Genomic DNA, 13430 nt, shown 5'->3' on the forward strand with positions numbered 1-13430 from the left:
AGAAATTATTAAAATGCAAAAACTAGTTCTTCTGTAGATAATCATCTTAAAAAATGCCACTTCCTAATATTTACCAACATTAAGGCAAGATTTTACAGTATGATTCTTAATTACGTACTAGTATTTACAGTGTACGGTATGTCTGTACGCTGCTTTCTTCTGTGACTCCCTGTTAGTCATGTATAGGATGACCTGTGCGCCTTTGCGGAGGCATAGGGCTGGGCTTCACACCCCTTCATCTGCACCATTTGGAGTCTTCTGTGAATGTACCAAGTCCATGCTCATTTTTTGCCTCTGAAAAGCATATATTGTCTCTAATTTTAGTAGGGACTATGCTGTAGGTTTTTTATCAAAACTGTGAAGTTGTTAAATCTCCTAGAATTGCTGGATTTCTGTGTTACAAAATATCTCTCTAATTAATTCTACTTTAATGGAAGGGAGCATTAATTCTTTATATTAATGGCATTATATGATTTAATAATTTATAAAGTTCTTAAAAACAGAACTAAAGAAAATTGCTTTCTGTGGAGGTAGAATACACTTTACACTTATATTTGTTGGTCATTTTATTGTAATCTTTAATCTCTACTCAGTTTTGTTTTATGACTGCCTAAACTCTAAATACATCCTTGAAACAAAATTTAAACACTTACAAAATTAATAAAGACTGATAAAAATAAAGGTAATTGTGAGCAGCAGGTAACTTAGGTAAGTGTTAAAGATCCACAGTTAAAACATATGTGACAGGAATGGTGGTGAGAGTACTGGTGGTAGGGGTCATGTAGAGCTCTTTAAAATAATAATTGATAGAAAGAAATGGGATTTTCTTTTGGCTTGCCACTATCTGTTGTGTTACCAAGTCCCATTCTGATTGCTTTTACACAACTATCCTTTCATGTGAAGAATGGCTTTGCAAATTCGTACTGAAAGTATGTAAGCAAATGGTATAATCCAGAAGTGTCTCACAGTACTGTTTTTGTTTCTAACCTCAAAATACATTTGTATAATATTAATTTACAAGCCTTTTTTCCGTAACCGAGTCTGCCTTTCATTATGCCCTTGTGAAGATCTCTAAGGTTGCATGCACATGTAACTTTATTTTAGGGGGTATTCAGAAGGAAATGTTTCTGGTCTGTGAGTTTTTAATGATGTTTTCAGATGTCAGTGGTGTTAACACTAAGTCATAATTCTGTGTGCAGGGATAGTACAGCAGTTACACTTGCCAGTGAGACAGCAAAGTAAACTGTAAAATACAGTTTGTTATCAATGAGATTTATTATACTGTGTGTGTTCTTTTAGACTATCGTGCAGTAAAGTTGAATGAGCTGTATATTAAAATGTCAAAAATTCTGCTTCACTTTTTCTACCAGCAAACTGCAGGAAACCAGATGCAAGGTGCACTTGGGTGTGGTAACAGCCAGCTTCAGAAAACAGATGTAGGACCTGAAACCAAGAAACAGAGAAATAAGCGAACTCAGAGGACAGGAGAGAAGGCAGCTCCTCGGTCCAAGAAAAGAAAAAAAGAGGAAGAAGAAAAGCAAGCTATTTACCCTAACGCTGATACATTCATCCAGTTAAAACAGGTAGGTATACAGATGCTGGGTAAGGCATCAAGAGGATGCTTGAAAGAGTGGACTTCTGATGATGAAAATGAAGTTTATCATTAAGTTGAATTGGGAGTACAGGGTGGAGAAAATGAAAACTTTCACAAAACCAGGAAATGTAAAGTTTTGGGTTTATTTCAATTTGGAAGATCTACTGACATGGCAGGCATTTGGTAGTCTCAAAGCTGTGGAGTTCCTGTCAGCTCTGGCAGCCTCTGTGGCTGAATTGGCAGGGAGCCGGAGCTGCGGTTCCAATGGACAGGGGACTACTTTCCTTAACAAAAAGAGGCCTGTGTTTGATACAGTTTTCTGATAGAGGGTAAATTCTGATTATTTTTTAAAATTGGAAACCACTCTGCTGATATTTGGAGATTTGCAATGCTTCTATTTTATAGTTAAATTAATTTCTAACTTTTTTTTCTTTTAATATAGCAGCTTTCTCTGCTGCCTTTGATGGAACCAATAATTGGAGTGAGCTTTGCACACTTTCTTCCCTATGGCAGTGGCCAGCTAAATGGTGGAAATCGACTTGTAGGAAGTTTTGGTAGTGCTACTCTTGATGGGGCTTCAGATTACTACTCCCAGCTCATTTACAAGGTACAGTTTTAATTCGTATTTCCATTGCGTGCTCTCTGTGGGAAAAGAAGTTCACAACTTTATTACTAGTAGTTGGTTAGAGTGCCTGCCTTTTATGCAAGCAGAAGAAAATAATTTTCTGTTGCTAGACTAGATGGACAGTGCAGTAGTGAAACAGTCACCATTGTTTTACTGGCTGAAAGGGGAAATCAGTTCTGGAAACTGTGTTGTAAACTAATTAAAAACTACAGGTATTCCTTTTACAAATGGAAGCTAAATAGTGAAAATTGTAATTACAGTTTTATGGAGCAGAAAAGGCTGAATTCTCAGTATTTTGCAAAGTCATTGAAAGCATTAAAGCATTTCTTAATGTGAATTAAATGGGAAGTAGACTTTTCTCATTTGTCCACTAAGCCCTGACTAAGAACCTGAGGACCCTGAACAAAATAGACTGTTTGTTGACGAGCTAATAACCCACAGAATTTAAAACTCAGTCTCTGAGATCAGAGTGGCAATATTGGGAGAGCAGCAAGATAGCAAGCAGACAGAATCAAATTTGCTGCTTGGCTACCCTGATATAAAAACTTTAGTAACTTATTAAAAAACAGTGGTGTTTACTCCAGCCTTACACGGCATGTAAGCTGAGAATGTGATCTAGCAGAAATAGTTGCTGTGGTCAAAAGTGAATAATAATAAGTATTAGCTTTGTAGGCATGACTGCAACAAGAACAGATACTGAAGTTCTCACTTAATTTTCGTTTAAAATACGGGCCGTTAAGTAAGCTAGCGAGAAGTAGCCTGGAGTGTGAACTTGAAGAGTGTCTGCTTCTCCACGGTAACTGGTTCAGTGAAAGCTCATCCTGTGCTAAATGTGAGGTAGCCTCCCTTTTAGTGAAAATCGGGTAAGCTGGCTTGTTTATGGTGATGGAGAGTCACTGTGGAATAACTCTCTCAATCTTAAGTTCAGACATTTGCTTAAACTGTAGGAACTTTTAGGGGCTCCTAAACCATTCCTAAAAATGTCCTTTGTGCTTTTCTGTAAATAATTTAGCTATACCTTGTTTCAGTAATGTATACTCCTCATGTAAACTATTTCTCTGATACCATTGATACAAAAAAAGCAAAGCATTTTGTCTTTTATAGTAGATACTTGAATGTATTTGGTCAGATACTTGAGAATTAACTATTGCTGCTTATCAGTGCTACCTCCGGGTGTAAAAATATGTGAGTGGGTTACATTATCTAGTACTACAACAAGGGAAGTTTTCACCCCGTGTTCCTTGGCTGATTTACAGTTCTTTAATCTCATGCAGCAGAACAATCTGAGCAATCCTCCGACACCCCCAGCCTCTCTTCCTCCCACACCACCTCCAGTGGCGTGCCAGAAGTTGGTAAATGGCTTCGCAACCACTGAGGAACTTGCTGGCAAGGCTGGTATGTTAGGAGGTCATGATGGTAAGACTAACATGTATTGTTTCCATAGTAAATGAGTTAAGTTTGTAGCAAATTACAAAATAGATAACTGGGATGATTTTCAGTTTTTAGAAGAGACGACTATAGCAACAGTATGCCTAGACTCTTTAAGGTTGTAATCATTATTATCCAGCTTTATTTTACACCAGCATAACGTCAGATGATGGCTTTTTCCCTATTCGCTTTTGAAAGCATGTTGAGAGCTAGAAGCACTCTTAAGAAATGAAAAAGAAAACCTTAAAATAATTTTTTTTTTATGTCCAGTACAAGTGACTAACCAGGTAGTTGAGTGAGCTCAAAAGCAGTCTACCCAAAGTGTATCCTCAGCAGGCTTTGTATGTAGTCAGCATGTGTTTTCTGCTGCTTGTAATTTGGTCAATTAAAATTGCTTTCCATTAAGTAAAACTTTATGCTGTCTCTTCATAAGGACTGTTCAGTGATTAAACCCCTTTTTTCCAACCCCTTTTCCTTTGTTGTTACAAAGTTGTTGATTTTACTTTTTTAAGTAAAACAAAAATCCTCTCATATTGGCAGAAGGCATACTCAAAAGCCTTTTGAGCATTTTTTGCTCAAAATTTGCAGGTTTTTTTTAAATACAGAGATTAATCATGAACAGTCAAAAATTTTCGAACTACAAGTGGGTGAGAGTGGTGTTACCATCTGCTGTAATGCCTTGGTTATATCAGGGAGCCACCAATACCCCGATACATAGAATGTATATCAATGGAAGAGCTGTACAGATGTCTCATTGTGCTGTGCGTTTCTGGTTTTAGTTACCAAAGCTCTGGGACCAAAGCAGTTCCAGTTGCCTTTCAGACCACAAGATGATTTATTAGCAAGAGCAATGGCTCAGGGCCCTAAAACTGTGGATGTTCCTGCTTCGCTTCCAACACCACCTCACAACAATCAGGAGGAGTTAAGGTAGGTTTTTCCTTGACATCTTCAAAAATGTATTTGGAGCAGATTCTGTGATCTTTTAGTAGGAGATGAGACTGTGAAGGTGTGAAGAAACGAAATCCATTGTGCGCAGCCACCAAGTGGGGAGAATGTAATGGGATAGTATGTCCTGGTTAACTCTTAGCATTCCACGTGCAGAGAGCAGCATAGTGAAATAGGTGACTTCTGCCACTGCTAGACTCTAGATTCTGTTAAATTGTTAAGAATTCATTACCTTGCTCTCTTAAAAGTGGAAGAAAACTACACAAATCGATGTTTTTCCTGGAGCAGCATGGTAGCGTTGCACAATGGCAGTACATGACTGCTGTACTAGACAGCAGCACGCTGCAAGAGTCAGCCTGAAAACTCCCCAGCTCTACTCAATTTCTGTTACCGTATGAGAAATGCTTGCTAGAATGTGAGTCTCCCTACAAAGATCTTCCCTTTTGCCTCTCTTTCACTTGCCTTACCAAAAGTTGGATGTCTTTGAAGCACTGAAGCCTGTGCATGGACAAGGAGGGATGGACCGGTGAATACACTTAAACCAGAAAGTTTAAATATTAAATACTAATTTTTTACACAGGTAGTTGGAGCCATGGGGAGCAGAGAGTTCTGTGGTGGAGCCTAGGCTTTGTTAGTGCCTCTGGGTTTTTTTTATGTATCTTCCCCAAGAAACCACTGTGTGCAATGGAGTATGAGAGGCCAGAAGTAATGGCCTACCACGTAATTGAGTTCCATGACTAGTAGCAAGAAGCAAGTTCATTGTAGCTCCCTGTCATGATTTATAATTTTGACTTAGCAAAGGTTTTTTTAGACTGTTTCCAAAACAGCTTTTCTGGGTTTTGTTCCAGGGTTCAAGATCACTGTGAGGACAGGGACACTCCTGACAGCTTTGTTCCTTCTTCCTCTCCTGAAAGTGTGGTGGGAATGGAAATTAGTAGGTATCCAGACTTGTCGGTTGTAAAGGAGGAGAGCCCAGAACCTGTACCATCTCCCATCATTCCCATCCTACCTAGCAGTACTGGAAAAGGTGAGACTGCAGCATAGCAAAAAGTTGAAACTAGGCTTTTTTTGGGTGTGTGTTCACATGTGTCTAGGATTAACCTGGTGTATTTCATTTTATTTTCAGGTTCAGAAGCCAAAAGGAATTACATAAAATCAGAACCGGGTTCAGGAGCATTACCTGGTTCTGGCTTGTTTGCCTCTCAGCTTGGGCCATCCCAGAATGGTCCTAAATCTGGCCTTATATCTGTAGCAATTACTTTACATCCCACAGCTGCTGAGGTAAAATAAATAAGTTTGTATTACATATATAAAGTAAAACAGCAGTTAATATATTTTGTTAATATATATATGTAGTGAATCTGAAGGGGTTATAGCATAGTACAATACAGCAGCTGTTGCAATCTTCTAATAATTTATATTATTGCTATCTTAACTGCCTGTCTGATGAAAACAGAGCTATGTTTTTATTACTGTTTTTAGAACATTAGTAGCGTTGTAGCGGCATTCTCCAACCTGCTCCACGTCAGAATTCCCAACAGTTACGAGGTTAGTAACGCTCCAGACATACCATCCTCCATGGCAACTGCCAACAGTCACAGAGTGAACCCATCTATGGAGTACAGGCAACACTTACTACTTCAGGGTCCTCAGGCAGTAGCCATGGGACCTGCCAGGATCGTAGGGTCTTACGGACTGAAGCAACCTAGTGTGCCATTTCCTGCAAACAGCAATGGTGAGTGGGCATTAATCCTTCTAAGTTTTCTGTATGAAAATTTTAAGTGAGTCAGTATTAATGCATTTCAGCCTCATAAATTCATGCTCTATAATTAAATAATTGATTCTTGTTCTAAATAATACTTTTCTCTTCTTACGTGATCAGTACGTGTGGACCTGCTCCTGATGTTAACCATAACTCAATTGGTCTGGTCCATCTCTGATTTCCATTATGTTATCTATGTCACTGTCAGTGAGGTATTTCTTCCAGTAGTTCCCAACATTATTAGGGGTTTTTTGTCCAATCTGATTTTAAATCCATCATTCAGAAAGATTGTTCCTGTGCTGGAAAACTTGACATGGTTGTTTAAGCATGTATTTCTATGTTGGTTTAGTTATTCATTTCTTATACAAGAATGTATTTTTGCCTTGTTCGCACAGTTGGTTTTGGTCTAGTTTAAACAATTTCCCCATCAGGACGTAGTTTAAAGCTTGCCTTCCATGCCCTATGCAGGAGGATGCTACTTCGCTAGACCACTGAAGAATACTGTGACTTCTCATAAATTTGGTTTAATCTGATACACCTTCTAACAGACTTCCCTGTTTTCTAGGTGTAGCTGGCTATAAGGATCACAGTCAGAATATTGCAGAAGGCTCAGCATTGAGACCTCGATGGTGCTCTCATTGCAAAGTTGTGGTCCTTGGTAGTGGTGTGCGGAAGTCCTTCAAAGACCTGCCTTTCCTTAAACAGGTACTGCAGTGGAAGTGTAGTTTTTTGCACGTAACAGTGAATGAGCAAACGAAGGCAACAAAGACTACTGCTTGTCATGCTGACTGATACCACTTCCAGCTTTCTGTGTAGTCTCCCTTCTATGTGTGTCCTCATGCAGGAGGGGACATTCAAGCACATTTGTAGTAGAAACAAGAAATGTCAAAGTTGTTACTCATATAAAATGAATTTCAGTAAATTTCATAAAATTGGTCCTATATATGGCAGCTTCCTAAATTCTGCTACTAGCCTCCTTCCATGACCGCTTCAGGGATCCTAATTGAAAAAGAGCTTATTTGTAAGGTAGGAAGTATTAGAAGAGCAAGAATACTTGTACCATTTTTGAGCAGGAATCAGATTTCAGTCTCAGCCTCTTTTATTTACATTGGGAACTGTCATTCATTCAAAAAGTACCGTTGCTCTTTCAATGAGCTTGAGACAATTATGCAACAAAGTTATATAGTCAAAATTTATATACGAAAGTGATGGGTTTGTGTAGTCAGAAAAGCACTGAATTCCCAGTAATGTTTTGCAGATGGATCAGTAGATAAAACAGTATGATTTCATTAGGCTGAAATGAGACGTTCCTTGCCATCGAAAGATAAAAGAAAAAGGATTTTACTTTGCAAGTATGCCTGTATGGAGCAGATGGGTGCATGGTATAGAATGCTTTATTTTGGTTGTTAAACTTCTGTTAAAGGCAAGAAATGCTGAAGAACAAGGTTGTAGGTGGTGGTAACGTTAGATGTCAAATAATCAAGTATTTATATCACAGTATTGCTCATTATTTCACAAATGTTCTACAAATAAAGAGTTTCTAGCCAGATTGGAAGACTTGTTTCATTATACTTACTATGTGAAGAATGGTATTAAAATACACTTCTGATCATCTTCTGTGTTTGATTCCCAGGATTCCCAAGAAAGCTCTGATAAAATGAAGGACATTGTATTCTGTAGCAACAACTGCTTTGTTCTTTATTCGGCAGCCATGCAAGCAAAAAACTCAGAGAACAAAGTAAGTATGAAATGCTGCTAGACCCTAGTGAGCAGAAATTATTGCAGCTATTTTTTGAAGAACAGAAAAGGGGTGAGGGGGAAGTTTGCACTTCATTTTGGAGGTCTATAAATGAATTGCTCTATATTCAGACGTTGAGATTCTGAACCAGCAGCATGAAGTAAAATTCATATTTGCAGAACTTTGTCTGACAGAGATGCATGGCAGAACACTAGCTGCCTTTTGCTGTCCTCACAGACTCTGAAGATGGCAGTCTCAAAAAAGTAGTCATTTAAGTTCTCTGGGCATTGTACAAAACCATAGGTACATCTTTAAGGACTACAGTCTGCATTTTGATTTGGCTTATACAGTAAAAAAAGAAAAATTACAACTGTGCAAATAATAACTGAACAACGAGTTTACAAAACCACTTTTATTTGTTCAAGGTAACTGGAAAAATACAGTCCTATTCCGTAACTTGATTTGGGTAAAGCTGCCATTTTAAAGCATTAAGTACCAAAACACTAGTAAAGAGCCTGCTAACTGACAGTGACGAGGAAAAAGAGGTTCTTATTACTGGAGAAAGACATTTTAAGAAATCTGTTCAACTGAAAGTGGAATTAGGCCAGGGATTTTCTTGGGTGGTCCCGAGTAGTATACTGTAGTTCTGTACCTGCCGACACTGTGAGGGGTGTGGGACGCCTTAGAGAAACGCAGCACTTCCACACAGGGCATTATTTCTTGGTACGTCCAGGTTCATTCAGTTTCAAAGGAAGATGACTTAAATTTCTCTCTGTTTGTTTAATCATTAAAAGTGGAATAGTCTTCATTCAAGACTAAATGATCCTGCTAAGTTTATTTTCTCATAGATAAAATTTTTTTAGTACTTTGTTTAACTAGCTTGGTTCCTACTTTTTCTAGTTCAAATGTAACTTTTTTTCCCTGAACTGGTGGACAGAACAGGCCATGTGCTTCAAGCATTACCTAATTAATGCTTTCTCAGAATCCTGTATTTACTGTACAATTTGCAGCCTTCCTTCAAATGCATCCTACTTACCTTTTTCAGAAGAAATTAAAAAAAAAAAGCCAAACAACAAACCCAGAGGAGAAGATAAATGTGTGTACATCCACATCCTTTTAGTGTCCCATGTAGCTCATTTTCACTTGTATTTTAAACAGGGTAACATTTCTGCACAAGTGCATCAGCATGTACATAATTAAGTTAATTAAATGTCATGTTCAGCCTCTTGATCCTTTCATTTACTCTTTCCAGATTAATCATACAAACCACACTAAGCACTTTTTAATCTAAACTTCCTTTGTTGTTCTTGTTTTCTCTCGGTTTGTTTGTTTTTTTTTAAACAAATCTCTGCTTCTTTGACTGAATCGTTAAGTCTGCAAGGTGTGTCTAATGTAGAGCCCTGCAGGAATTTCTTCCTCATGTGTTTCCAGGAAAAATATGTGGCATTAATTCCAAATCTTCCCCTTCTACCAAATAACAAGATTCTTACTCTTCAAATTAATTCCATGAACCATATTTTAAGGTTATTTTGCATTGTAACACCACTTTCTAAAACCACCTAAGAACTAAATCTGTCAGTTAGCTTGTCTAGGGCAATTGAGTAGTTTTTCATTCAAAACCTGGACAAAGGATTATTGGTGCTTCCCCTTCTGTATTAATGGGCATCACGTTTTAGGTTGACTGGAAGAACTTTTGTGCTCCGTATCGTGGCACAAGCTGTCATAACACGGGTCAGGGTAATTTCTATCTTTCTCTGTTACTGCATCATGATTTTAGGCATTCTGAGTAGCCTCTTCCATACCAACCTGACAGTGTTTTCAACAGCATTTAATGGTTAACAGTTTGGGATTTTTTTTTCTTAAGAGCTTTCTATTGATTTACCAGGAATCAGTTCCATCTTTGCCACAGTCACCGATGAAAGAGAGGCCACCTAAAGCATTCCATCAGTACAGCAACAACATCTCCACTTTGGATGTCCACTGTCTGCCTCAGTTGCAGGAAAAAGTTTCTCCACCATCATCACCCCCCATCATGTTCCCCCCTGCATTTGAAGCAGCCAAGGTGGAGGCAAAACCAGACGAGCTTAAGGTAACGGTGAAACTAAAACCTAGGCTAAAAGCAATACACAGTAGTCTTGATGACTGTCGGCCTCCAAGTAAGAAATGGAAAGGAATGAAATGGAAAAAGTGGAGCATTCAGATTGTGATTCCTAAAGGATCATTCAAACCTCCTTGTGAAGAAGAAATAGATGAATTTCTTAAAAAACTGGGCACAACCCTTAAACCAGATCCTGTGCCTAAAGACTATAGGAAATGTTGTTTCTGTCACGAGGAAGGTGATGGGTTAACTGATGGACCAGCAAGGCTTCTCAACCTGGATTTAGACCTTTGGGTCCATTTGAACTGTGCTCTTTGGTCTACAGAAGTCTACGAGACACAAGCTGGTGCCTTAATAAACGTGGAACTAGCACTGCGAAGAGGCTTGCAAATGAAATGCATGTTTTGTCACAAAATGGGTGCCACCAGCGGTTGTCACAGGTTAAGATGCACCAATATTTATCACTTTACCTGTGCCATTAAAGCACAATGCATGTTTTTTAAAGACAAGACCATGCTTTGCCCCATGCACAAACCAAAGGGAACTCATGAGCAAGAACTTAGTTACTTTGCAGTCTTCAGGAGGGTCTACGTTCAGCGTGACGAAGTGCGGCAGATCGCTAGCATCGTTCAGCGAGGAGAACGTGATCACACTTTCCGTGTGGGAAGCCTGATTTTCCATGCCGTTGGTCAGCTGCTGCCACAGCAGATGCAGGCCTTCCACTCCTCAAAAGCACTCTTCCCCGTGGGTTACGAGGCCAGCCGGTTGTACTGGAGCATGAGATACGCAAACAGACGCTGTCGCTATCTCTGTTCGATTGAGGAGAAGGACGGGCTTCCGTTATTTGTCATCAAGGTTGTGGAGCAAGGCCACGAAGATCTGGTCCTTACTGACACAACACCAAAAGGTAAGTTTTGTGAACTAAGATCATGACTTTTGTGGGTTTGCTATTTGTTCCGTTACTACTGATACTTGTGGTATGATAAATGTTCCAAATAAATGCTGCAGACACTGTTCTCATGTAATGCTTATAGTGAGCTTGCAGGGTCCGTTTTTAATACCATGCTATGACGAGTGAGGACACCTCTGAAGAAGCTGCATAAGCTGCAAATAAGACGACTTGTTACAAGCTCACTCACAGGGGAGACCCAAGACTGAGTATTGAAAATGAATTAAAATAGTAGGAATGTCAGCGTAGGTTTCCTTTCATGAAAAGTGACTTTGTTTAAATACGATACCATTACTCAGTTATCTTCAAATCAGCTGTGCTGAACTTAGTAAGCAGTAAAGACAGTTGAGTTGACCATGTTGTTCTCAGGGCAGGTAACTTTGTCTCTGGCAGGGTGAAAAAGAATACATTAGACCATAAACGTATGAGCAGGTCTTGGGAACATGGCACGGAGATGCACACGTGGCCTGTAATGCTCTGGGTCTTAACCCCTTTGTGCTGCGGGTGCCGATAACACTCAGCCTCGCCCTGTCCAGTCAAAGCACTGCCGGGGGAATTGCTCACATACAACTGAGAGCTGACTATAGTCAATCAACAGAAATAGAATATATAGTTTATGTGCAGAAAATTCTACTTTGTGCAGGTTTTCTCAGGAGAATGTGTCTATGTGATTGTTGTCAGAGGACTGAAAGTTTCCATGCTGCGAATACTAAAAGGTTCATTCCCGAGAATCGAGGGTGCAGTAGAAATGTCGTGCTTGTTTGGGATTTGTGGAGGAGAAAACAGCAACTCACCAAATGATTCTCCGCTTCACTTTTTAAACACTGACCTGTTTGTGCATGTAACCAATGACAAAATGAATTTTCAGTATTGGTTTCTGGTTCCTGATATCCTCAGGCATTCGTTTTAAAACCAGTACGATAGACTTTTATTTTTTTGATCACTGTAATTCTTTCCCATATGGTTGTGTAGGTGTGTGGGATAAAATCTTGGAGCCCGTTGCTTCTGTTAGAAAAGAATCTGAAATGCTCCAGCTGTTTCCCGGCTATTTGAAAGGTGAAGACCTCTTTGGTTTGACAGTCTCTGCAGTGGCCAGGATTGCTGAATCGGTGAGTCTTCACCATCCCAGTTCTTGCTGGATCACCCCAGATTGTTGGATATACACATGAGAAGGGGAACAGGAAGCAGTGTGGAAAAGCAAGTATTTCATTACACACGATTAACATATAATTACTTGGATTTTTTTTTCTTTCTGTCTGTTTTTTTGCAGCTGCCAGGGGTTGAGGCCTGCGAGAACTACACTTTCCGCTATGGCCGAAACCCCTTAATGGAACTCCCTCTTGCTATCAACCCCACGGGCTGTGCCCGTGCTGAGCCTAAAATGAGTACCCATGTCAAGAGGTTTGTGTTAAGGTATTTTGTTTTAATTTCACATAGTACAGCCCAGGGTTTATAGGCTGCTTAGGGTTATTTGTGCTTTCGTCTGCTGCTTACAAACCCTGTCGTCTTTGGCTGTGTATGTGCATGCCCAAATCAAAGGAATTGCTTTGTTGTCTATGCTAGCTGGCTTTAAGTGTCTGTACGTCTAAAAGAATTTTTAATGGGGTTTGTGGCTGCTTTCGGAGAAATCTTCAGTTTGTCTTGTATTCTTTCCTGTTATATGCCCAATTCCTACAGGCCTCACACCTTGAATAGCACCAGCACATCGAAGTCATTTCAGAGCACAGTTACGGGAGAACTGAATGCGCCTTACAGTAAGCAGTTCGTCCATTCCAAGTCCTCTCAGTACCGCAAAATGAAAACTGAATGGAAGTCCAACGTGTATCTGGCTCGCTCTCGTATTCAGGTCAGTTCTCATTTTAGGACATGAGTATTAAAAAATTTTACTTAGACTTTTATTTATATCCATTTTTTATATAAATTTTTATATTTTTATATATTGTATATAAATATTTATATACATTTTATATTAAAATTGAAACAAAGCTATTGCAAAATTCCTTCAAGTCTTGTCCCCAAATTGGCAATTTTTATGTGGCAAATCGCTTCCCATAGATTTATCTTAAGTAAGATTTCTTTCTAATTATTGCAAATGTCTTAAGAATTCATTTGTTACAGTCATCTGGGAAAAAAGTTTCTTTCAAGTTTTGGGTTGGGGGGGGGGGGTTAGCATATTTCTCAAAAACTCAGTAAAACTTAGTAAAAATACAAATACATGGTGGAAGTATGACATGCTCAGACCAAGCTGAGTGAAGTGGGGTGAGACTAGCACGAAGAGTTCAATACTTGTT

The 13430-nt window shown here is 39.1% G+C and overlaps 1 protein-coding gene across 11 annotated transcripts in view; it reads left to right on the forward strand.

The window, feature by feature from the left end:
• Nucleotides 1-13430, forward strand: part of KMT2C (lysine (K)-specific methyltransferase 2C) — a 181190-nt gene that overhangs the window by 163742 nt on the left and 4018 nt on the right. For 7 of the 11 annotated variants that reach the window (XM_010586059.1, XM_010586023.1, XM_010586064.1 and 4 more), the window contains 13 exons: nucleotides 1371-1583; nucleotides 2037-2201; nucleotides 3494-3635; nucleotides 4427-4574; nucleotides 5441-5619; nucleotides 5719-5873; nucleotides 6075-6327; nucleotides 6920-7059; nucleotides 7988-8092; nucleotides 9957-11097; nucleotides 12112-12248; nucleotides 12410-12552; nucleotides 12817-12985. In XM_010586059.1, coding sequence (XP_010584361.1) covers nucleotides 1371-1583; nucleotides 2037-2201; nucleotides 3494-3635; nucleotides 4427-4574; nucleotides 5441-5619; nucleotides 5719-5873; nucleotides 6075-6327; nucleotides 6920-7059; nucleotides 7988-8092; nucleotides 9957-11097; nucleotides 12112-12248; nucleotides 12410-12552; nucleotides 12817-12985 — 3090 coding nt within the window. The remainder of the gene's footprint in view (nucleotides 1-1370; nucleotides 1584-2036; nucleotides 2202-3493; nucleotides 3636-4426; nucleotides 4575-5440; nucleotides 5620-5718; nucleotides 5874-6074; nucleotides 6328-6919; nucleotides 7060-7987; nucleotides 8093-9956; nucleotides 11098-12111; nucleotides 12249-12409; nucleotides 12553-12816; nucleotides 12986-13430) is intronic. The other 4 variants (XM_010586042.1, XM_010586108.1, XM_010586032.1 and 1 more) reach the window with 3 other exon arrangements.

Source organism: Haliaeetus leucocephalus, unplaced genomic scaffold (assembly GCF_000737465.1).
Source record: "Haliaeetus leucocephalus isolate CR32 unplaced genomic scaffold, Haliaeetus_leucocephalus-4.0 Scaffold0, whole genome shotgun sequence".
Taxonomy (NCBI): Eukaryota; Metazoa; Chordata; class Aves; order Accipitriformes; family Accipitridae; genus Haliaeetus; species Haliaeetus leucocephalus.